At 42.9% G+C, this 23,984-nt stretch overlaps 1 protein-coding gene across 2 annotated transcripts in view; it reads right to left on the minus strand.

Annotated features, from left to right (window-relative positions):
* The window catches only part of MYO16 (myosin XVI), a 517,517-nt gene that overhangs the window by 323,675 nt on the left and 169,858 nt on the right, over positions 1-23,984 (minus strand). For both annotated transcript variants that reach the window (XM_044927086.2, XM_044927087.2), the window contains exon 5: positions 1,809-1,917. In XM_044927086.2, the coding sequence (XP_044783021.2) occupies positions 1,809-1,917 (109 nt within the window). The remainder of the gene's footprint in view (positions 1-1,808; positions 1,918-23,984) is intronic.

Raw genomic sequence — 23,984 nt, forward strand, 5'->3', positions numbered from 1 at the left:
TCCGGCAAATACTCAGTGTTCTCGTGGAACAAAATCTTCTTGTGAGTTGGAAAAACGTAGAAGAAAAGCAAATTATTTTATAAATAAAGATTTTTAATTTTAGTTTCCAAACAGAAAGACCTACAACTGTAGCTATTAGGAAAACAGATCAGTGAGAAGGAAACTATGCTACAAAAGTGAAAGTGAAAGTCGCTCAGTCGTGTCTGACTCTTTGTGACCCCATGGACTATGCAGTCCATGGAATTCTCCAGGCCAGAATACTGGGCTGGGTAGCCCTTCCCTTCTCCAGGGGATCTTCTCAACCCAGGGATGGAACCCAGGTCTCCCACATTGCAGGCAGATTCTTTACCAGCTGAGCCACAGGGGAAGCCCAAGAATACTGGAGTGGGTAACCTATCCCTTCTCCAGGAGATCTTCCCAACCCAGGAATTGAACTGGGGTCTCCTGCATTACAGGCGGATTCTTGACCAACTGAGCTATGAGGGAAGCCCATGCTACAAAAGTGGCCCAGCTAATTAAGACAGCCCCAGACAGCCCCGTTCTTCACTCAGAGGCACCCCAAGTTTTGCAAAGATCCAAATAATAAACCTCCCAACAGTGGAATGTGCATAGCTTTCAGCTTGTTCCCTTTGGAAGCCGTGGGGTCTGACTCTGACAACTCACAGCTGACAAGATGTGAGAAAGTTCAAGGTCCCTGCTGCAGGAAGGAGCAGGTACCAGGGAGTGACTCCACCATACCGCCTGTCACCCCAGGGATGTGACTCGTGACTTGGTGACCTTCAGACCCACAGCTCAGCTCACACTGTCTCCAGTGAAGATAGCATCCCTTACCTTGCTTTCAGAATTAATGAGACAATTTTTTTTAAGAACCCATGGCTGCGAAGCACTAATTATTATTATTCTAAGCCATCCTCAGAATAAACCTTTTGAGAGGCACGATCTGGAGGAGGTGCGGGACCCAGAGAACAAAGAGGCTGCTGTGCAGGCTTTTCTGGGAGGCGAGAAGTGCACAGTCTCAGCACGGCGTGCCCCTCGGACATGCTGCACCGTTTCTCTGACAAAAGATCACACTTGAAGGGACTGGAGTTTCTTTGGTGTTATTTATACCTGAACCGCAGAAAGAAAAAAAAAAACTAAAGATGGGGCATACTTCTTCAGTTTAAGACCATATGGAACTCAGGGTTCCGAATGCCTCCCACTTGGCCAAGGCTGGACTTACTCATGAAATTACACACCGGGGCTGTGCAATTAAGCGTTCTCTGTCAGGGGACACATCTGGGTCCCCAGCCTCAGCTTTTCAGGATGGCACCGGGACCGACCGTGGATTTCTTCGGACAAGGGTTGAGCTTCCAAGTGTCCCCAGGAATGGATGCAGAGCTGCTGGGCAGACTGCCCTTGACTTGAGGCCTTGCTCACCTGCATGAGATGCTTAGGAGGCTGGACGTGTTCTCCCAAGAGAAGAGACTGCATGCGACCTCACGCTCATTAGCCCCAAATTCAGCTGGGCTCATTCACTTCTCCTCCCCTCCCAGCAGACAAGAGATTATAATTACAAACCCAGTCCCACTAATTAGGGACTTTGGGGGCCTGTTAAAATGTCCCTTTATGGTTGGCCTCCAGATTTCTGCCAGCTTGCAAACGTGCACTGATGAACCTGACTATAAACACTGCCCAGAACGAGACCCCGTTTCAATCCAGGGGATGACATCTGTCTGAACTTGTGTAAGGACAGCTAAAATATATGCACTAAGAATCCTACCATCCTCTCTTCATCTACTGTTCCATGGCTTTTCGCAACATCAGCCTACCATTTTCATCCAGGTAGGTCAGCAAGATGGAGCTCGAGTCAGTGCCTTCCGTGGCATAATCCAGCGGGATGTTTCCATTGACGTCCTGGAGAAGGACGTTGGCTCCAGCCTACAAGCAGAAAAGAAAAATGAGCACATACACGGTCAGCATAAGGGCTTCCCAGGTGGCTCAGTGGTAAAGAATCTGCCCGCCAATGCAGGGACTCGGGTTCCACCCCTGAGTTGGGAAGATCCCCTGGAGAAGGAAACGGCAATCCACCCTAGTGTTCTTGCCAGAGGATCCCATGGAAAGAGGAGCCTGGCGGGCTACAGTCCATGGGGTAGAGGAGAGTTGGACATGACTGAGCAAATAAGCATCAACAACTGTTAACACAGAAAGCAGATCAAAACTTGCATTTCTAGCCTATTTAGGAAACCGACCCAGGAAAGTTCGTGTTAGATACAGCTGGCAGGATCACATGGGAAACTGGATTTATTTTTTGAAGACAAATTATAGTAGATGTTTTGTGATCAACTCTGATGGACCAAAAGGTTCAACTGACCCTTGATAGGATCAAGAGCCCAGCCCCAAGTACTCATCCCCACCCCTACCCCCCATGCTGTGCCGTAAGACGCTCAGTCATGTCTGACTCTTTGCGACCCCACAGGCTGTAGCCCACCAGGTTCCTCAATCCATGGGATTCTTCCAGGCAAGAACACTGGAGTGGGTTGCCATTTCCTCCTCCAGGGGATCTTCCCAACCCAGGGATCGAACCTGCTTCTCTTATGTCTTCTGCATTGGCAGGCGGGTTCTTTACCACTAGCGCCACCTGGGGAGCCCCCCCTCCACAACCCCCCTGAAAAACCCCAAATAGCCAATCCCTGGCTGCTGAGCCAGGCACACCTCTGTGCCGCTGCACTAGAGCAGCCTGGCTGTCCTAGCACGACACAGTGGCCCTGCCTTTGGAGTCTGACGTCCCGTGTGAACTCCGAGCTTCCCCAGACCATCCTGTTAAATCCTTATTCTCCTTGCTCTCCGCAGAAACTCACTGGAGAGCTGTCCTCATGTTACCATTGCTTTCATGAAGCCTGACCCCACAGACTGTAGCCCGCCGGGCTCCTCTGTCCATGGAATTCTTTCAGCCAAGAATACTGGAGTGTGCGGCCATTCCCTTCTCCAGGGGATCTTTCCCACCCAGCGTTTGAACCCGAGCCTCCTGCATTGCAGGCAGATTCCTTACCATCTGAGCCACAGGCGAGTCCAGCACAGTCACATGACAGTCCCTTTAATAAAGACTGAGCTCATGGCTTCTGGCTGGTTTTTCTCTTTCCAGAAACTGCTGCTGCTGCTGCTAAGTCGCTTCAGTGGTGTCAGACTCTGTGCGACCCCAAAGACAGCAGCCCACCAGGCTCCCCCGTCCCTGGGATTCTCCAAGCAAGAACACTGGAGTGGGTTGCCATTTCCTTCTCCAATGCGTGAAAGGGAAAAGTGAAAGTAAAGTCGCTCAGTCGTGTCTGACTCTTCGCGACCCCATGGACTGCAGCCCACCGGGCTCCTCCGTCCATGGGATTTTCCAGGCAAGAGTATTAGAGTGGGGTGCCATTGCCTTCTCCTCTTTCCAGAACTGCTTTCTGACAAAAAGGCATCATCCGGAGACGTTAATGGATGAAGTACATCGGATACGTCTATCAGACATCTTTCAGCTTCACAGGCTCTCTCCCTCAGGCACCTCTGAGCCCACCTGCTCGACGCTCCCCCTCCCCCAGCACAAACACAATGACGGATGAGCTTTCATCCTTATTAATAAACAAGCAGTCACAGCAACGGTTACCCTGTCTCCACCTTCTTTAATGAGCTCCGTAGAATTTACCAGGCAAGACTTCCCATACGTCTCCTCCCAAAAACCTGTCACTAAACTCAGGCCAGGAAAGTGAACGTTTCACCCTATTCTTCTTCCTGAATACAAGTGTGTACGGCACTGTGAGTATAGGTCATATGGTTCATATAATATCCAAACCATGGCTTCACATAAAGGAATCGCTTTTTATATTAAATAGTCTGTCTATTTATAATATTAGGGGCTTCCCAGGTGGCACAGTGGTCAAGAATCAGCCTGCCAATGCAGGAGACCTAAGAGCTCTGGCTTCAGTCCCTGGGTTGGGAAGATGCCCTGGAGAAGGAAATGGCAACCCACTCCAGTATTCTTGCCTGGAGAACCCCATGGACATAGGAGCCTGGTGGGCTACAGCCCATGGGGTAGCAAAGAGTCAGACACAACTAAGTGACTGAGCACACACACGCATTTATATATTAAATAGCCATATAGCAATGGTTTTCCCAGGTGGCGCTAGTGGTAAAGAACCTGCCTGCCAGTGCAGGAGACCTAAGAGCTGCAGGTTCGATCCCTGGGTCAGGAAGATCCCCTGCAGGAAGGCATGGGGACTCACTCCGGTATTCTGAGATCTTGCCTTGTTTGAATGTGTGTGTGGCCATATACTGCTTCCCTAAGCCTTAGCAAGTCTGCACAGGTGTTCGAAAACACTGCTCTAATTATAGTAAAAAGTAGGTCAAAGTGGTAGAACATTCCAAATCTTCATGTTTTCCCTCCATGTAAGCTGTACTGCTCACCTGACCGTCCAGAGTGAACCACATTCCTACAGCCATAAAAAGAGACTCCCTTATTTGAATAGGATACGTTAGATATTTCCGATTTTCCCTTACCTAAGGAAAACTTCATTTTAAAGGTCTAAAGACGTCAAATTATCTTCTCGGTGCGTTTCATTTTCATAGTCAGAGTTTGAAAGGAGGTTACTTGAGGCAGTAGTCTGAAGTAGATTTGCTAATGATTTTTTTTTCTCTTAGTCTCCAACCAGGCGAATAAGGTTTTCCATATTTATCCTGGCTTCACTGGTTAAAGAATCAATTAAGACACAGAACCACAGGGCGCCCGTACTTAATTCAGTTCTAACAGGTAGGAGGTAATCAAGTTATTTTTTCCCCAATGCATAAATGTTTCAGGTAGAATCTTATCCATGTCAGACATCTGGGTGGCAGATGACAGTGAATATAATTAAGAGTCACATATTATCAGTAACAGCAAAAATAAATAGTACAGCATCGAGGTAGCCCTGAAGGCAGGGCACTGGGGGAGAATGCTTTCTTTTCTTTAAGGACTAATGAGGCTTTTTCAGAGAAAGTCTGAAAACGAAAGGTGGTGCTGAATATTTCATTTGGGTTCATTCACTGAAATTTCCACCCACTAATCACTGGTCTGTGCTGCTGAAAAACCAGGTGTCGTCCCACGTACAGACCTTCCCAGGGTGGGGGTGGGGCGGGAACTTCCCTAATCACAGACCACGGCTAGTCCTCTTTATGTTCCCGACAGTGCCTGGCGCATATTAGATCCTAAAAACTATGTACTGGAAAAAAAGAAAAATAAGCAACCAAACACTGAACTTAGTTACTACAAATTGAGGCAAAGGATTATGATTTCAGGGAAAGTTACTTTTAACTAAACTTTCTGACATGCGTTTTTAAGAGTCGATACATACAATTACAAAATCACTCTATGCAAACTTGTTTCCAGCCTTCACTGTTTCTAGATAGGTGACAATTGCAGGGGACTCTTTCATCCCTCCCTCTCCCCATCTCTCCTTCCTCTATATTTCCCTGCCTTCCTCTGTCCCTCTGTCCCTCCTTCTCTCCCTCCCTCCCTTCCTTTGTCACTGGACACGGGTGAGACATCCCACCAGTGGTGGATCTGTCCCCACAGTGCGACTGTCTGGTCTTAGCCAAGGTCTCCAGAAAGCCTGATCCTGTGTAGTAAAACATGCAGCCAAGGGACACCCCGAAAAGGCAGTATTTCTTGACTCAGAATTCTGAAATTGTTCACATGTATATAAAAACCGCACTGGCAAGATTCCTGACTGATTGTCATTCTTTAGTCTGACGAACTCAGGGTTCATGCACACTGATGGCTCCTAATGGGTCCCCCTGGAACGGAGCTGCCGATGACCTGCAGAGCAGAACTCCGAGGCAAGGCCTTCCGTTGGGCGTCAAGAAAATCAATCACCCCGTGATTGGTTTCATCAGGGAAATGAATGTTGCATTATGCAAAAGCAAAGTACTCAAATGCTTTTGCAGTTGAGGATTGGATAGTTCCTACTGGGAGTCCTGAATACATCTTCTCTCTCATAATTCAAACTGGAAGCCCCACTTTGTCCTAAACTCTGCTCCGGGAGTATTGAAATAGAATCCAAATCTCCCATTCTCCTCAAATAGGAATCTTCTTTCCTGCATGTCAGATAACATACGAACGAATAAATGCACATTTCTGCAATTAAATGTTTTATTAGTTTATGCAACAATTTAATGTCAGTGAATAGAAACTTGTCCATGTTTCACTTAATAATAATTACCGAGCATATTAATATTGAAATTTGATGGACTTTTAATAAACAAATACCACTTTTTATATGAAAATACTTTGGTAACTTTTAGTTTTGATATAACTACAAGTTAGCTCAAAGTTGCAAGCATAGTGCCAGGAACTGCGGTATGTCTGTTATGGGTTGAGTCGCATGGCCCCCAAAGAAATGCTGCCACCTGAACCTCTGGTACCAGTGAATGCGACCGTTATGTGGAAACAGGACCGCTGCTGACTTGCTACGATGCCATAAGGATTCGGGGGTAAAGTAAATGACAGGCGTCCTAACAGGAAGAGTGGCACTGGGGCGGAAGACAGAGGGGAGACAGCCACGTGAGGAGGAGGCAGAGACTGCAACGACGGCTGCCACAAGCCAGCAGGTAGCTGGGACCACCAGGAACGGAAAGAGACACAGAAGGACGCCCTCCAAGAGGTGTCAGAAGGAGCACAGCCCCACCAACGCCTTGAGGCTGGACTTCTAGGCTCCAGAACTGTGAGAAGCTAGTTGCTTCAAGCCACCCTGCTTATAGAACTTTATTATGGCAATCCCGGGAAAGGAATACCTTACCCTTTACTCAAATTCACCAGTAAGTTTACTTGCCCTTATTTTTGCTTTGTCTTTGTCTCTTTTGTCTTTCCTGAATCTCTTCAAGTGAGTAGAGCATCATGTCTCTTTACTCCTAGATATTTATGTGGTTGTTGTTCAGTTGTAAGTCACGTCCGACTCTTTGCGACCCCAGGGACTGCAGCGTGTCAGGCTTCCCTGTCCTTCACCATCTCCCAGAGTTTGCTCAAACTCATGTCCATTGAGTCGGTGATGCCATCCAACCATCTCATCCTCTGTCCCCCGCTTCTCCTCCTGCCTTGAATCTTTCCCAGCATCAAGATCTTTTCCAATGAGTTGGCTCTTCGCATTAGGTGGCCAAAGTATTGGGAGTTTCAGCTTCAGTATCAGTCCTTCCAATGAGTATTCAGGGTTCATTTCCTTTAGGATGGGCTGGTTTGATCTCCTTGCTGTCCAAGGGACTCTCAAGAGTCTTCTCCAATACCACAATTCGAAAGCTTCAGTTCTGTGACATTCAGTCCTTTACAAACCATAGCTTTGACTATTTGGACCTTTGTCAGCAAAGTGACGTCTCTGCTTTTTAATATGCTACATTTCAGTAGCTTTCTATTTTGGCATATACTTCAAAAAATAAGGACATTATTTCGAATGTGTTATCAAAATCAGAACATCTGACATCACAAAAACTCTATCCTATACAATAGCACGGACCATATCTGAGCTTCATTAATTTCTCTGATGACATCCTTGATCACCATCACCCTCTGACTCAGGAGGGAATATGGAGTCTCCCAGTTTATTGCATTTCCCTTTCTCTTTAGCATGCTTCCAGCTGAAACAGTTCATCTGTATTTTTAATTAAGACCATCTCTCATTAGGTTCTTCCAATGAAATTTTTGGCAGGCCAAGGACACAGGGACTCACATTGGGTATGACACCTGGGTCCCTGGTGATGCAGGTAATTGGATCACCTGGTCAAGTGATGTTTTTATGCTGTGAAGTTGCAGCTAGGAACCCATGGCTTCATACTGATATCAGTAAAGGAATGAATCCCTGATACATGGGAGAAGAAAGCTCTTTCATACAGTAGAACACCAACTAATAGATGCAGCAGGAATGGCAAGGTTAGAATCTAACATTCATTATAGGAATAATTTAGAGGTTTCCCTGGTGGCTCAGCAGCAAAGAATCCACCTGCAATGCAGGAGACTTGGGTTGGATCCCTGGGCTAGAAATGTACCCTGGAGAAGAGAATGGCAACCCAATCCAGTATTCATGCCTGGGGAATCCCATGGACAGAGGAGCCCGGCAGGCTACAGTCCATGGGGTCACAAAGAGTTGGGTATGAATGACTAAGCAACTGAGCACACAGATAATTTTGATCAGATGCAGACGGAAATGATGATGCACATGTTTTTGCGCAGTCCCTGCCCTCTCCACTCTGCACCACTGTGTACTCTTATTGTTGAAACAGATGGATTGGCAAGGATTCTATTTTATTCTGCATTATTCAAGCCACCAAAAGGAACTAGTGGACAAACACCTTAATCTGGGTACCTCAAACAGTTGAATCGCAACCCCTTTCCCCAAACCTGAGCTGATACGTCAGAGTTGTTAGTCTCGAGGAAGTCAGAGAGACGCTTCAGGCAGGGTGTGTACCAGCAGACAGCCGTAACAGAGCGACTTAACCCTGATGACCACTTAACCCTGATGAACAGGGCTGGGAAGGAAGGACTCACCATCTTGCCATTCCATCCCTCCTGTTACTTGAGTCAGACCACCCAGAGGACTTCAGAGCTGCCACCTGCCTGGCAGGGCAGGGAACACAGGGAACTGAACCCAAAAGTCCATGCATCCCTTGTCCCAAGCAGAGACTTTTCCACCAATCCCCATTGTCCAAGCAGAAAGAGAAAACTAGAACCACATAATTTTCCTTTGGATCCTAGAATTTTGGGCAGATAACACAGGAGGCAATACCACTGAGGAATCCATGTATTCATCAAGGATCTACATATTAAGCACTTATTATGGTGAAAGTGTACTTTGAGATTTTAATGATGGTGAATTTCTATGGTAATAAAAAATTGAAAACCTGTATGACAAGCATTTAAAATTTTCTAACAGTTGAAATTACATTGAAACCCATTTTTACAGCTCCCTCTGTAAACATTCTGAGGTCAGTAATTATTACTTTGGGAGCATGTAAATATTTATGTGTAGCATGGCTGCCATGCTAAACAGTAAACCATGCCAAGAAAAGAAACCCTGCAACAAAGAAAAGGTAATTGTAGAATTCCAAGGGACTGGGGTGTGAATGGCATTTACAGTCCTAACTAAAGAAATCTCTAACAGTGATCCGACGGAAGTTTAAGGTGACCACTAGCAGAAGATGAGCACGTGGACAGAATGGGGTATCCAACCAGAGGTTAAAGGAGCTGAAGCCCTGTCTTCCAGACTGAAGATGAAAAATCAAGGTGCAGCAATCTAAACAGCTATTTAACTCGAAACACATATAAAAGTCAGAGGAACCATCTAAAAGAGTTAGAAGTGGTTGTATCTGGGAGGAAAAATTTGAAGGGTAGAGCTAAAGAGAAGAGAGAAGGGCTGAGCTTTGCAGGGCTTCCAATAAGCCTTGGAAAACTCTCTGGCTTTTGAAAATATGGGTATGCATGACAGTTAAAAATCTAAAATAAAAAAAAAAATGCATGATAAGTCGCTTTGGTCGTGTCCTACTCTTTGCGACCCCATGGACTATAGCCCACCAGGCTTCTCTGTCCGTGGGATTCTCCAGGCAAGAATACTGGAGTGGGTTGTCATGACCTGCAGGGGACTTCCCAATCCAGGGAGCCCACCTGTGTCTTCTATACCTCCTGCTCTGCAGGCAGATTCTTTACCGCCGAGCTGTGGGGGAAGCACACACACAAAAGAGTGGCATGCGTACAAATACGGCATGAGACATGATTGCCCTAATCATAAGATGATGTGATAACAGTATTCTAAGAATAGAAAGTACTGAAAACACACCAAAAAGAGGATAATACTTAGTTGAGGACATTTTATGATGCCACTGCATATCATTGAAAACCATGATGCAGAACAAAATTTTAAGGCCTGGAGAAATACAGAAAAAGTGAATATAAATAGGCTACCAAGATGTATATATTAATATCAGATAAATTCTGTGTGAATTTTACATGTGTGGGGAAGAGAGAGAAGAGAATGAGATTGATTTAAAAACACATCAAAATATATTTATTGAGGACATCCCTGGTGGTCCAGTGGCTAAGATGCCCTGCTTCTGCCGCAGGGGACACAGGTTCAACTCCTGGTTGGGGAACTAAGATCCTGCATGAGGTGCAGTGCAGCCAAAAAAATAGAAAAAGAAACTTAAATAAGTTAGTATTAAAGTAAAAGAACAAAACAAAAGCAAGAAGTTATATATATATATATATATATATATATATATATATCCAATGACTATGTGAAGGAATTATGAATGATATCAATTTTCTATACATTTGTGGGTGTCTTTCCAATTTCTACAATAAACACGTGTGATCTTGATATTGAGAAAACTATCTTTGAAGCTGGACTGGAAGAAGCACAAGCTGGAATCAAGATTGCCAGGAGAAATATCAATGATCTCAGATGTCATCTGCAGATGACACCACCTTTATGGCAGAAAGTGAAGAGGAACTAAAAGGCCTCTTGAAAGTGAAAGTGGAGAGTGAAAAAGTTGGCTTAAAGCTCAACATTCAGAAAACGAAGATCATGGCATCCGGTCCCATCACTTCATGGGAAATAGATGGGGAAACAGTGGAAACAGTGTCAGACTTTATTTTTCTGAGCTCCAACATCACTGCAGATGGTGACTGCAGCCATGAAATTAAAAGACGCTTACTCCTTGGAAGGAAAGTTATGACCAACCTAGATAGCATATTCAAAAGCAGAGACATTACTTTGCCAACAAAGGTCCGTCTAATCAAGGCTATGGTTTTTCCTGTGGTCATGTATGGATGTGAGAGTTGGACTGTGAAGAAAGCTAAGTGCTGAAGAATTGATGCTTTTGAACTGTGGTGTTGGAGAAGACTCTTGAGAGTCCCTTGGACTGCAAGCAGATCCAACCAGTCCATTCTGAAGGAGATCAGCCCTGGGATTTCTTTGGAAGGAATGATGCTAAAGCTGAAACTCCAATACTTTGGCCACCTCATGCGAAGAGTTGACTCATTGGAAAAGACTCTGATGCTGGGAGGGATTGGGGGCAAGAGGAGAAGGGGATGACAGAGGATGAGATGGCTGGATGGCATCACTGACTCGATGGACATGAGTCTGAGTGAACTCCGGGAGTTGGTGATGGACAGGGAGGCCTGGCGTGCTGTGATTCATGGGGTTGCAAAGAGTCAGACACGACTGAGTGACTGAACTGAACTGAACTGATCTTTGAAGCTGAACAATGAACGAAACTATGAGATGAGATGAGATGAAAACTCATGACCATTCTCTTGGGTCCCTGGCAAGTTTTAAATTTACTAAATTCAAAGGTGAGGAGTAAAACTGGAGACAAGTCAACGATGACCTGATAAGCTGGCTCCAGTAACATTTGAATTAGTCAATGGCCAGAGTATAGTTAAAGGTCGACCATCCAATTAAAAGATACAGTTTCGTAAGCAAGCTTATTGAATGTGAATTTCTGAGAACAAAAAGTAAGAAGAGAGATCATGGGTTCGAGGGTTCATAAAGATCCCCCACATGGTTATGGTTAAGTTCAACATCATTTCAAGTACTGGGCACATGTTACATGTTCTATGAAGCCACTTATTTCTTCCCATAGGCTGCTTTGCTGGAAGCACATAAACTTCAGTAAATATCTGTTGACTAAGACCTGAAAGAGCCAGGACATTCCGATTTCATTCATCATCCATTCATACTGTTATTCTCCAATACCATTCTGATGTTTATTCTGCTTTTAAAAAAAGCCTGTTTGACTAATCAGAACATGTGTTATCTGTTATGAGAAAACACAGCCTTTTCTGGGTCTATTTAGCAATAAGCTAAGAATACAGGCTGTGAATATTCTCTGTCCCTTTAACATGTTGTGTTGTTGGTCTTATCTCCAGTGGGTTTATGGGTTTATCTCCAGTGCCTTATGATATCAGCGCCTTTATCTCCTTTTCCTTCTGAGGTGCAGAAAATTCTATGACAGTTTTCAGGTTCCATGTTGTAATATTTAGGTACATACACAAGGGAAACCACGTAAAGTTTAATATGCTTTTACACTTGATGTAAGGATTCAGATTGCAATTTTCTCAGAGGTTTGCTTTTTTCATGTTTCAATGACTAGCTGCTATAGAGTAAGTCCCCCAGATACGAACGAGTTTCATTCTGAGAGCGTGGCTCTAAGTCCAATTTGTTCCTAAGTCCAATGCAGTCAGCCAAGGCACTAACACAATTCAGATCAGATCAGATCAGTCGCTCAGTCATGTCTGACTCTTTGCGACCCCATGAATCACAGCACGCCAGGCCTCCCTGTCCATCACCAACTCCCGGAGTTCACCCAGACTCATGTCCATCGAGTCAGTGATGCCATCCAGCCATCTCATCCTCTGTCATCCCCTTCTCCTCTTGCCCCCAATCCCTCCCAACATCAGAGTCTTTTCCAATGAGTCAACTCTTCGCATGAGGTGGCCAAAGTACTGGAGCTTCAGCTTTAGCATCATTCCTTCCAAAGAAATCCCAGGGCTGATCTCCTTCAGAATGGACTGGTTGGATCTGCTTGCAGTCCAAGGGACTCTCAAGAGTCTTCTCCAACACCACAGTTCAAAAGCATCAATTCTTCAGCACTTAGCTTTCTTCACAGTCCAACTCTCACATCCATACATGACCACAGGAAAAACCATAGCCTTGATTAGACAGACCTTTGTTGGCAAAGTAATGTCTCTGCTTTTGAATATGCTATCTAGGTTGGTCATAACTTTCCTTCCAAGGCGTAAGCGTCTTTTAATTTCATGGCTGCAGTCACCATCTGCAGTGATGTTGGAGCTCAGAAAAATAAAGTCTGACACCGTCTCCACTGTTTCCCCATCTATTTCCCATGAAGTGATGGGACCAGATGCCATGATCTTCGTTTTCTGAATGTTGGGCTTCAAGCCAACTTTCTCACTGTCTAACACAATTAACTGGCTGTAAATACTGTATGGTAATAGGTTTATAATTCTTTTCACACAAATAATAGAAAAACCTTGCAGTACAGTAGAGTAGGCCAGTACAGCAGCTGGCATCCAGGGGCTGGCATCCACTGAACAGGAAAGAAGAGTTACAGACTGGAGGAGGGAGAGGAGGTGGGCGATGGTAGAGCTGAACCACCAGCAGCAATAGGAGATGCAGGGCGAGCTGCAGCTCCACTCAGGCCTTGATGGATGCACATCCACATCGTTGAAAGCTCGCAACTTGAAGGTTCTTACATAGCAGATGTATTGCGATTAGTATAGCCCTCCCATCACCACAAGGAAACTCTCAAGGCATTTATCCCCTTGACTTTCATTGTCATGAAATATAAGCTTCTGATTCTCCTTCTAAATCTGGCTCGCCTTTCTCAATCTTCTCTGTAGCATCCTGTTTCTCTCAGAATCTTTTGATTAGTTTACTTTGGCCCCATTTCCCATGTTCTTTCTTGGACTTCACATTTTCATGGGTTGATCTGATTTACTGGAGGGCTTCTGTTACCCTGTGTATACAAATAAGACTCCTCTCTCTCTCTGCTGAGTTCCAGAACTAACTGCATCCTAGACTTCCCCAGGTGGATGTCTTCCTGTCTCCTATTGATCCTGACCTTCAAATATTCAAAGAAGTCCACAGTCCTTCTCATGGAAAAAGATTTCTTGGCTGCTGTTTGCTTTCTTTGTACATTGCAACCTCTCTCCCAATTTTCAGAATCAGAAAGCTTTAGTTCATCCTAAAATCCCCTCCTCTTCTTTAATGCCTACATTTCAAAAGTCAATATTACTATTGACTTCAATGCAAAATATATCATCAGTATTTCCTTCATTCCCATGGTTACCAGTCTCAACTCGCAATCACTGGGTTTCAGGAAATGTTCTACCAAATGCAGGCTCTCCAGGGAGATGTCTGTTGGATTTTACTCCACTGCTTCCCAGGCCTCTCAGACCAGCTCAGACTCTCGACTCTCGAGCTTGCAGAGCACCCTTCACTAGCTCCTCACAGGCCTCACAGAAAGCTAAGACTGGATGCATGATATGCATAAAAATATGCATGCTGCTGTTGCTAAGTCACTTCAGTCGTGTCCAACTCTGTGCAACCCCATAGACAGCAGCCCACCAGGCTCCCCTGTCCCTGGGATTCTCCAGGCAAGAACACTGCAGTGGGTTGCCATTTCCTTCTCCAAAAAATATGCATAAAAATGCATAAAAAAACAGGACTTCCCAGGCGGTGCAGTGGTAAAGAATCTTCCTGCCAAGCAGGAGACACAGGTTCTATCCCTGGGTCGGGAAATGGCAACCCACTTCAGGATTCTTGCCTGGAAAATCCCCATGGACAGAGGAGCCTGGTGGGCTACAGTCCATGGGGTCACAGAGTCAGACACGACTGACTGACTTGACTTATAATCTTTAAAGTCCTAACCCAATGTTTTAATAATATTCTTCAAGAATTATAGAAAGGAGCACCAGCACTTGTGTCTAAAAAATTGTTCCCAAACTAAATTTTCTTTTGCATTTTAATGCCTAGGAAGTCAAATTGGATTACATTTAAATATATTTCATAGTCTAATCACACTTTTCCACATCATTTCTTTCATATGACATTCCTTCATTTTCCCAGTTTTTGGGCATATAGTTTGCTCCTTTCTTCCTGAGTCATCACTTATCAATGACTTAGCCAACAGCAACATGCCTACCAAACAAGTACCAAAAATACAGGATAGTCATAAAAGCAAGGGTATAATGTGTGCATTTTATGACACAGTAATCCTCACCTCATCTACATTCGCATTTTAACATAGAATTCTGAAAGTTTGTTAAGATGTTTGCAAATTACACAGTTCTCAAAGTAAAAGTCTTTGGAGGGTTTAAATATTACTTTTCTTATAGACTACAATCATTAAGAGAATATAGCCTACAGAATTTGTCAAAGAGTGATTTTCATTTGGCAAGTTCTGGCTGGAGATTTCTAAATTAAATTATTTTAAAAAACGTGGATCTCATAATATCTTCATTGAAAGAGATAAAGTATCTAAAGTGTAAATGACCTAACATCATATTTCTATTAATATTAAAATACCCAAATCTTACTACAGCCATTGATAAAATATTGAAAAAGAAATAAGGGTGTCAAGAATAACGAATGCAGACAGAGACGTTAGATTAAAGCATTGATCAGGAGTTATGACTGTTCTGGGTCTGATATCTCTGTGTTTCCCCAAAGTAAGTGAGCAGTTTTCACTAAATGGTATAATACAGCAGTTTTCAAATGTGGTTTAAATGTTCTATGTTTCTTTAAATTTAAATGTGAAGAAATTTCTGATTTTGTGCAGCTTGATTTACTAGCAAACACTACAGACTCAGCTCCCTGGGATGAATTCTGAACCAAATGAAAAATCACTGATAACTGCCACCCACACCGGACACCAAGTGAGCCAGCCGAGTGTGCTCTCCTCCTGGAGTCGGAGTGTGAAGCAGCGAGCTCTGGTGACTGAAGTCCAAAGAGCAGTATTCCTGCCCCTGCTCAGGCACAGGGATGTGAACTCATCCTCTGCTCAGATGAATGGGCTGTATGGAAGTCAGCCTCAAAACTGAGCAGTCCTGAATAACACACGGAAGTGTGTTATATACAAGCCATTGGCACTGAACCAAAATGCACACTCACAAACAAGCTCTAGGCATAGGACACACGGTTAGACAGATGTGCACGGGACCCTGGTGAGCGGCTTCCAGGGTGTGCAACTGAGAAAAAGCACAAGGTGGATAGAAAGTCCAGGTGCCAAATTACAGGATTCAGGGTGCGGCGTTTGCCTTCCGATAAATGTCTGGGTGTGACCTGAGGGTTCAGTACAGGTGTGACTAGCACTGAGTTAAACGCTGAAATAACCATCCTTCCCTAGAAAGTTCTTAAGATATTCTCTTTACCTTTTTCTTTATGCTACACCATGGAGGGAAGATGGCACGATTCTGCCAGGACACACTGACTTCCATAAAAAATCCTTGCTGATGCTTCCATTGCTGATAATTTGCAACATAAATACAACGACTATCCAAGAACCTGATGTGATGTCTGTAACACGAATACCCAGATAGCATCAGCTGTGTAAGATCTGACAGCTCTCAAAATACAGTGCTGGTTTTTTCAATGTATTTTATAGTAACCATCCAGGTCATTAAATGTAAGAGGAGTGCAAGTGGATGGAGACCCTGATTCTTTTCCAGCTAACTATCATTTGATAGGTTCATTCTGATGGCCCAAAGGGGCCTTATTTTCAGAAATGTAATTTAAGAGTGTAGGAAGGCTACAGGAGCAGACTGAGGCATTCCAATAGGTTCTATATTATCTTAGATTTTAAAAAGCTAATGAATTTCCAGGATCCTGCTTTTACTTAACAACTATTTCAAAATCCATTTCACTTCTTTAACTATGAATGAGTTAAGTCTCTTACAAAGTGTAGATTCCTTGTAGAAGCCTAGTAATATTTTTGGATAACGGATAACTCAATAAAGCCATTCCTGAAAAGAAGTAACTCCAAAGAGAAAAAGTACATTTAACTAATGCAAAAACATATAAAATTCCAAAATAGCGGGGTTATGCTTTATTGTTGTTAAGCCTCTCTTATTATGCATTGGATTTATTATACAATACTGGTATAATGTCCCAGTCCTTACATCCTTTAGATCAACCTTTTTGATGTACTTACTTGATGTGATTTAATGTTTGACATATTTAATAATCAATGTACTTATTTTAGAACCAAACATTAAATATTTTAATACTTGCTTAACAAAATTATTTTCCTCTACAAATTCATATATTTTTTCAAATAAAATGGAAATTTCAACCTGATATCAAGCTCTAGTTGGCTGGATTCACCTGTGGCTCAGATTTTGAGGTTGAAATATATTCCCGGCAACTTCAGTTCTCTGATGGGTCCAAGAAAAAATACTGATTTTCAGTTCATTCAGCCTTTTTTCTTCTTTTAAGGACAGGAATGACAAATTCCTAGCATATCTGAGCTGAAACCAGAAATCATCCGTATGTGTTTTTTTTATTAATGACACTTTGCTTATTTTCTGAAATTTACTTTTATGGTCTTAATCACTGTTTAAAATGAGCAAGTATTTTCACTATAGATAAGATGCTTATACCATCAACTCTACTGTTGAGAAAGTCGAGGTAGCAATAGATTTAGAAAAACACAACTTAAGAACAACCAAAAAATTCAGAAACAGAAAAGAAAAGGTGGTTCCCAAGGGCTGGAGGGCGGACAGGATGGGAGATGCTAATGAAATGGCAGGAGCCTTTAGTTCTAAGATGAATAAGCCCTAGGAGTGAATGCGTGTTATGGAGACTACAGTTCATAATATTCATTGCACACCTGAATTTTGCTAAGAGAAGACATTTTAAGCATTCTCACTCCAAAAAAAAAAAAATTAATGCTAACTATGTGAGATGAAAGTGAAAGCTGCTTAGTCGTGTCCAACTCTTTGTGACCCCATGGACTATACAGTCCAGGGAATTCTTCAGTCAGAATATTGGAGTGGGTAGCCTTTCCCTCTTCCAGGGGATCCTCCCAACCCAGGGATCGAACCCAGGTCTCCCGCATTGCAGGCGGATTCTTTACCAGCTGAGCCACCAGGGAAGCCCAAGAATATGGGAGTGGGTAGCTGATCCCTTCTCCAGGGGATCTTCCCAACTCAACAACTGAACTGGGGTTCCCTGCATTGCAGGCGGATTCTTCACCAGCTGAACCACCAGGAAAGACCATATGAGATGATGGATGTGTTCATTTACTTGATTGTTGTAATCATTGCACAAAACAGACTTAAGTCATCATGTTGTAAAATACATATAGGCTTATTTGTCAATTACACCACCATAAAACCGAAAAAAGAAAAAAATATATTATTAATCAACAGTCACTAACCGGGCTTATACCCAGAGTAGCTGTCTTCGAATTTGTACTCCAATTAGCGCAAAGAATACAAACTTGAGTAAAAAATATTGAATATTTGCCCCATTTCCTTGCTTGACAAACTTGCTTTTAAACCTAGTGAAATATACATTAAGTGGGATAAACCATGAAATGTGTCCACTGACCCCATCACAGAGATGGCAAAGCATTCTTATCAAAGGGCCATTTGAGGGGCTTGAGTGGAGAGAAATCATGTGGAGGGATGGGGGCCATAAATTAAGGTCAGCAAAAGTACACTGTCCTTCAGAGAAGTTTGACTATGAACATGAGAAGCATAACAGGGTGACCATCCAAGGAAAGGACTTTGATCAATTTTCTATTCTTTTGTTTTTCTGATTTTTTTAAACTAATGGAAAGTACTAGAACATCAGTCAGTAAGTTCAGGCACTCAGTCATATCTGACACCTTGGGATCCCATGGACTGCAGCACGCCAGGCTTCCCTGTCCATCACCAACTCCCGAAGCTTACTCAAACTCATGTCCCTTGAGTCTGTGATGCCATCCAACCATCTCATCCTCTGTTGCCCCCTTCTTCTCCCACCTTTAGTCTTTCCCAGCATCAGGGTCTTTTCCAGTGAGTCAGTTCTTCATATAAGGTGGCCAAAGTATTAGAGTTTCAGCTTCAGCATCAGTCCTTCCAATGAACACCCAGCACTGATCTCCTTTAGGATGGACTGGTTGGATCTCCTTTAAGTCCAAGGGACTCTCAAGAGTCTTCTCCAACACCACACAGTTCAAAAGTATCAATTCTTCAGCGCTCAGCTTTCTTTACAGTCCAACTCTCACATCCATATATGACGACTGGAAAAACCATAGTTTTGACTACACAGACCTTTGCTGGTAAAGTAATGTCTCTCATTTTTAATATGCTATCTAGGTTGGTCATAGCTTTTCATCCAAGGAGCAAGCATCTTTTAATTTCATGGCTGCAGTCACCATCTGCAGTGATTCTGAAGCCAGCCAAAAAAAAGTCTCTCACTACTTCCATTGTTTCTAAATCTATTTGCCATAAAATGATGGGACTGGATGCCCTGATCCTACTTTTCTGAATGTTGAGTTTTAAACCAACTTTTTCACTCTCCTCTTGCGCTTTCATCAAGAGGCTCTTTAGTTCTTCTTCGCTTTCTGCCATAATGGTGGTGTCATCTTCATACCTGAGGTTAATGATATTTCTCCCAGCAATCTTGATTCCAGCTTATGCTTCATCCAGCCCAGCATTTCGAATGATGCACTCTGCATATAAGTTAAATAAGCAAGGTGACAATATATAGCCTCCTTTCCTGATTTAGAATGAGTCTGTTGTTCAATGCCCAGTTCTAACTGTTGCTTCCTGACCTGCATACAGATTTCTCAGGAGGCAAGTCAGGTGGTCTGGTATTCCCATCTCTTTCAGAATTTTACATAATTTGTTGTGATCCACATAGTCAAAAGCTTTGGCATAGTCAATAAAGCAGAAGTAGATGTTTTTCTGTAATTCTCTTGCCTTTTGAATGATCAAACAGATGTTGGCAATTTGATCTCTGGTTCCTCTGCCTTTTCTAAAACCAACTTGGACATCTGGAAGATCACGGTTCACATACTGTTGAAGCCTGGCTTGGAGAATTTTGAGCATTATTTTGCTAGTGTGTGAGATGAGTGCAATTGTGCAGTAGTTTGAGCATTCTTTGGCATTGCCTTTCTTTGGGATTGGAATGAAAACTGACCTTTTCCAGTCCTGTGGCCACTGCTGAGTTTTCCAAATTTTCTGGCATATTGAGTGCAGCACTTTCACAGCATCATCTTTTAGGATTTGATATAGCTCAATTGGAATTCCATCACCTCCACTAGCTTTGTTTGTAGTGATGCTTCCTAAGGCCCACTTGACTTCGCATTCCAGGATGTCTGGCTCTAGGTGAGTGATCACACCATCATGATTATCTGGGTCATGAAGATCTTTTTTGTATAGTTCTTCTGTGTATTCTTGCCACCTCTTCTTAATATCTTCCGCTTCTGCTAGGTCCATACCATATCTATACTTTATTGTGCCCATCTTTGCATGAAATATTCCCATGGTGGAGAGTTCTGACAAAACGTGGCCTGCTGGAGAAGGGAATGGCAAATCACTTCAGTATTCTGGCCTTGAGAACCCCACAAACAGTATGAAAAGGCAAAAAGATAGGACACTGAAAGATGAACTCCCCAGGTCGGTAGGTGCCCAATATGCTACTGGAGATCAGTGGAGAAATAACTCCAGAAAGAATGGAGAGATGGAGCCAAAGCAAAAGCAACAGCCAGCTGTGGATGTGACTGGTGATGGAAGCAAAGTCCAGTGCTGTGAAGAGCAAATTACAGAGGAACCTAAATGTTAGGTCCATGAATTAAATGTCCATGAATCAAGGTAAATTGGAAGTGGTCAAACAGGAGATGACAAGAGTGAACATTGACATTTTAGGAATCAGCGAACTAAAATGGACTGGAATGGGTGAATTTAACTTAGATGACCATTATATCTACTACTGCGGGCAAGAATCCCTTGAAGAAATGGAGTAGCCATCATAGTCAACAAAAGAGTTTGAAATGCAGTACTTGGATGCAGTCTCAAAAATGACAGAATGATCTCTGTTCATTTCCAAGGCAAATCATTTAATATCACAGTAATCCAAGTCTATGCCCTGACCAGTAATGCTGAAAAAGCTGAAGTTGAATGGTTCTATGAAGACTTACAAGACCTTCTACTACTAACACCCAAAAAAGATGTCCTTTTCACTACAGGGGACTGGCATGCAAAAGTAGGAAGTCAAGAGATACCTGGAGTAACAAGCACATTTGGCCTTAGAGTACAAAATGAAGCACGGCAAAGGCTAATAGAGCTTTGCTAAGAGAATGCACTGGTCATAGCAAACACCCTCTTCCAACAACACAAGAGGAGACTCTACACATGGACATCACTAGATGGTCAATATAAAAATCAGACTGATTATATTCTTTGCAGCCAAAGATGGAGAAGCTCTATACAGTCAGCAAAAACAAGACCAGGAGCTGACTGTGGCTCAGATCATGAACTCCTTATTGCCAAAATCAGACTTATATTGAAGAAAGTGGGGAAAATCACTAGACCATTCAGGTATGACCTAAATCAAATCCCTTACGATTATACAGTGGAAGTGACAAATAGATTCAAGGGACTAGATCTGATAGACCGAGCGCCTAAAGATCTATGGATGGAGGTTCGTGACATTGTACAGGAGGCAGGGATCAAGACCATCCCCATGGAAAAGAAATGCAAAAAAGCAAAATGGCTGTCTGAGGAGGCCTTACAAATATCTGAGAAAAGAGGAGACACTAAAGGCAAAGGAGAAAAGGAAAGATATACCCATTTGAATGCAGAGTTCCAAAGAATAGCAAGGAGAGATAAGAAAGCCTTCCTCAGTGATGAATGCAAAGAAATAGAGGAAAACAATAGAATGGGAAGGACTAGAGATCTCTTCAAGAAAATTAGAGATACCAAGGGAACTTTTCATGCAAAGATGGACTCGATAAAGGACAGAAATGGTATGGACTGGAACATAACCATGAATGAAGTTAAAGGAAAAGGATACAAGGATGACTATGGAAATGAAAGCTCCATAAATGATAATGGAGAAATCTTTGTAGAAGGAGCAACTCATAGACTCTGAAGAGGATGTGGAAGGAATTAGCTTATAAAAGAGAACAAACACCTCTCTAAAGGTGGAAGAAAGCCGGAGTATATTTAGGAAAAAGTCAATACAGTTTTTAGTAGGAAGTTGAAGGTATTGAAGCCTGAAAACTTCAATTTTCTCAGAAAGAGTTGAGTGATACTCATATGTTCTGCCCAGTTCCCACTGGAAACCAAGGCGTATCATGAACTGTTGGGCTTTAGCTCATCTTCTAGGGAGAAATAAAATGTCATGAAATGGCAGGGTACCCTGTGTTCTAACATTTAACAGATCAAAGTGATGGAAAGGGTAATTTATAATTAAACAAATACAGAAAACTGTGTACTAAGATTTAACCTGGAAATAGTCTAAGTAATGAATGAATGAAGTCTGGAATGATTTAATTTTGGTCTATCAACTTGTCCAGGCTCTCCAGGTGGTACAGTGTTGAAGAATCCTCCTGCCAGTGCGGGAGACGCAAGGGACAGAGGTTTAATCCCTAGGTCAGGAAGATCTCTGGAGGAGAAAAGGGCAATCCACTCTAGTATTCTTGCCTGGAAAATTCCATGGACAGAGGAGCCTGGCAGGCTACAGTCCATGGGGTCGAGACTGAGCACAGCACACATCGGCTTCAGCCACCTCGCACGGAGCAGGCAGTATGTGTTTTGAAACATCATTTGCTATTTCAGTGACAGCAGAACTGCTAGGTTCCAGCGGTTGCCTGCAGCACCCGTTAAAATGACCTGGTCCCGCTGTGCCCACTGAACACAGCGTGTGACACACTACATCCCACAGGCAGAGACGTCGCTCACGTGAGACATGCAAACTCCAAAGGCCAAAGGTGGAGGAAACACACAGGGCAGTTCAGGGCATCAGTCCTCTGTTGCTGGAGTGATGCAATGATAGTATGTCCGTACTGAAACACTGCTGTTTCATTATTAGTGAAACAAGCACAGTATTGGTCTCACTCACTAAATGACTATCTATGGGCTGGTATGTCCTACACTTTGTGATTTCAGGGAGTGAAAATATACTGCAAGATATCCTGGGAAAATTTAACAGTAAGGGTTCACCAATTCACCGTTCGCTGTCATCCCTTGAAAAATAAAACTATTAAATAACACTTTATCCTTCAGTTATCTATTAGTCATATATTGACATTATGTATAATAGACATCCTTTAGAGTAAGGTTTATTAAACAGATCCAAGACAAGTGAAGAATCAAAGTTTTTCCTCCCCAAGATAAAACAATCTGAGATGACTATTTAGGAACACAGGTAATCATTTTCCCCCAATAGAAGCATCTTATACAGTGCTTAACTCAAATTATTTTCCATTTAAAATGATTAACTCCGCTATAAAAAAATAATTTGTTTCTTATGGTTCAAAATGCAATGGGCTGCTAAAGTGGACAGACTGGTCACAGTTTTAGGATTGCTAACAGGACAGGGCAGCTTAGCAACTGCAGCCACAACAGAAAATTAAATGTGAAAATTCAGATCTAGCATGCCTCAGATACATGCAACCCTCTTATCCAAAGTCAGGTCAGCGAAGAAGTGGACACAGAGCAATGCTATTAAGACACCATGCTAAGAAATAGCACAGAAAAGTCTATGGTTCCTCTCTCCACAGGCAAGAGACACAGCAGATTCTGACGCTTACAAGTATACATTCAAGGCACAGATGCGCTAATAAAACATGCCATAAATCAGATATGTATGTAATATAACTATATATATATATGATCAGGTTGAAATAAATATGAAGTCAAGACTTTCAAGAGATGGTTTGAGTTAACCACTTTTCAGCTTTTACAATTTACTCTTGGCTAACAGAGAAGTTTCTTAAAGTCTGGAAAACAGCAAATCACTATGGAATTATTTTAAAAGAAGTCATTTCATGTGTTGATGATTGTAGCAGCAAGTGGGAGAAAATGCAAGGAAGAGGGGAAGACAACGAAAGTACCCCCAGGAGCAGGGTCGAGAAATCCTTCTCATCAACATGGAGCTATCACCGAGTCTGACAATGACATGAAGGGGGTGTCCCCAGTCAAGACAACAATTTAGTACTTCTTCAGATTGTCATTTTTTTTCTGAGCAAGAATTTGGGAAATGGTATTGGTGCCAGAGCTTCTTGATTTTCCTTGGAAGATACTGTTTAACCTCAACAGGAACAAGGCTCACATATATTTCCTCAGATATGCAAAAGGTCATACGGAAGACCTAACTAATTTGCCACTGTATGTCTAACTTATTTCTATAATTATTGTGTACCTTCTATATTGACACCAAAGGTACCAGTTCTTGCTCTGGTTACAATCATGCCTCATCCCTGCCCTCAGGGTGGTCAGGGTG

Source organism: Bubalus bubalis, chromosome 13 (genome assembly GCF_019923935.1).
Source record: "Bubalus bubalis isolate 160015118507 breed Murrah chromosome 13, NDDB_SH_1, whole genome shotgun sequence".
Classification (NCBI taxonomy): domain Eukaryota; kingdom Metazoa; phylum Chordata; class Mammalia; order Artiodactyla; family Bovidae; genus Bubalus; species Bubalus bubalis.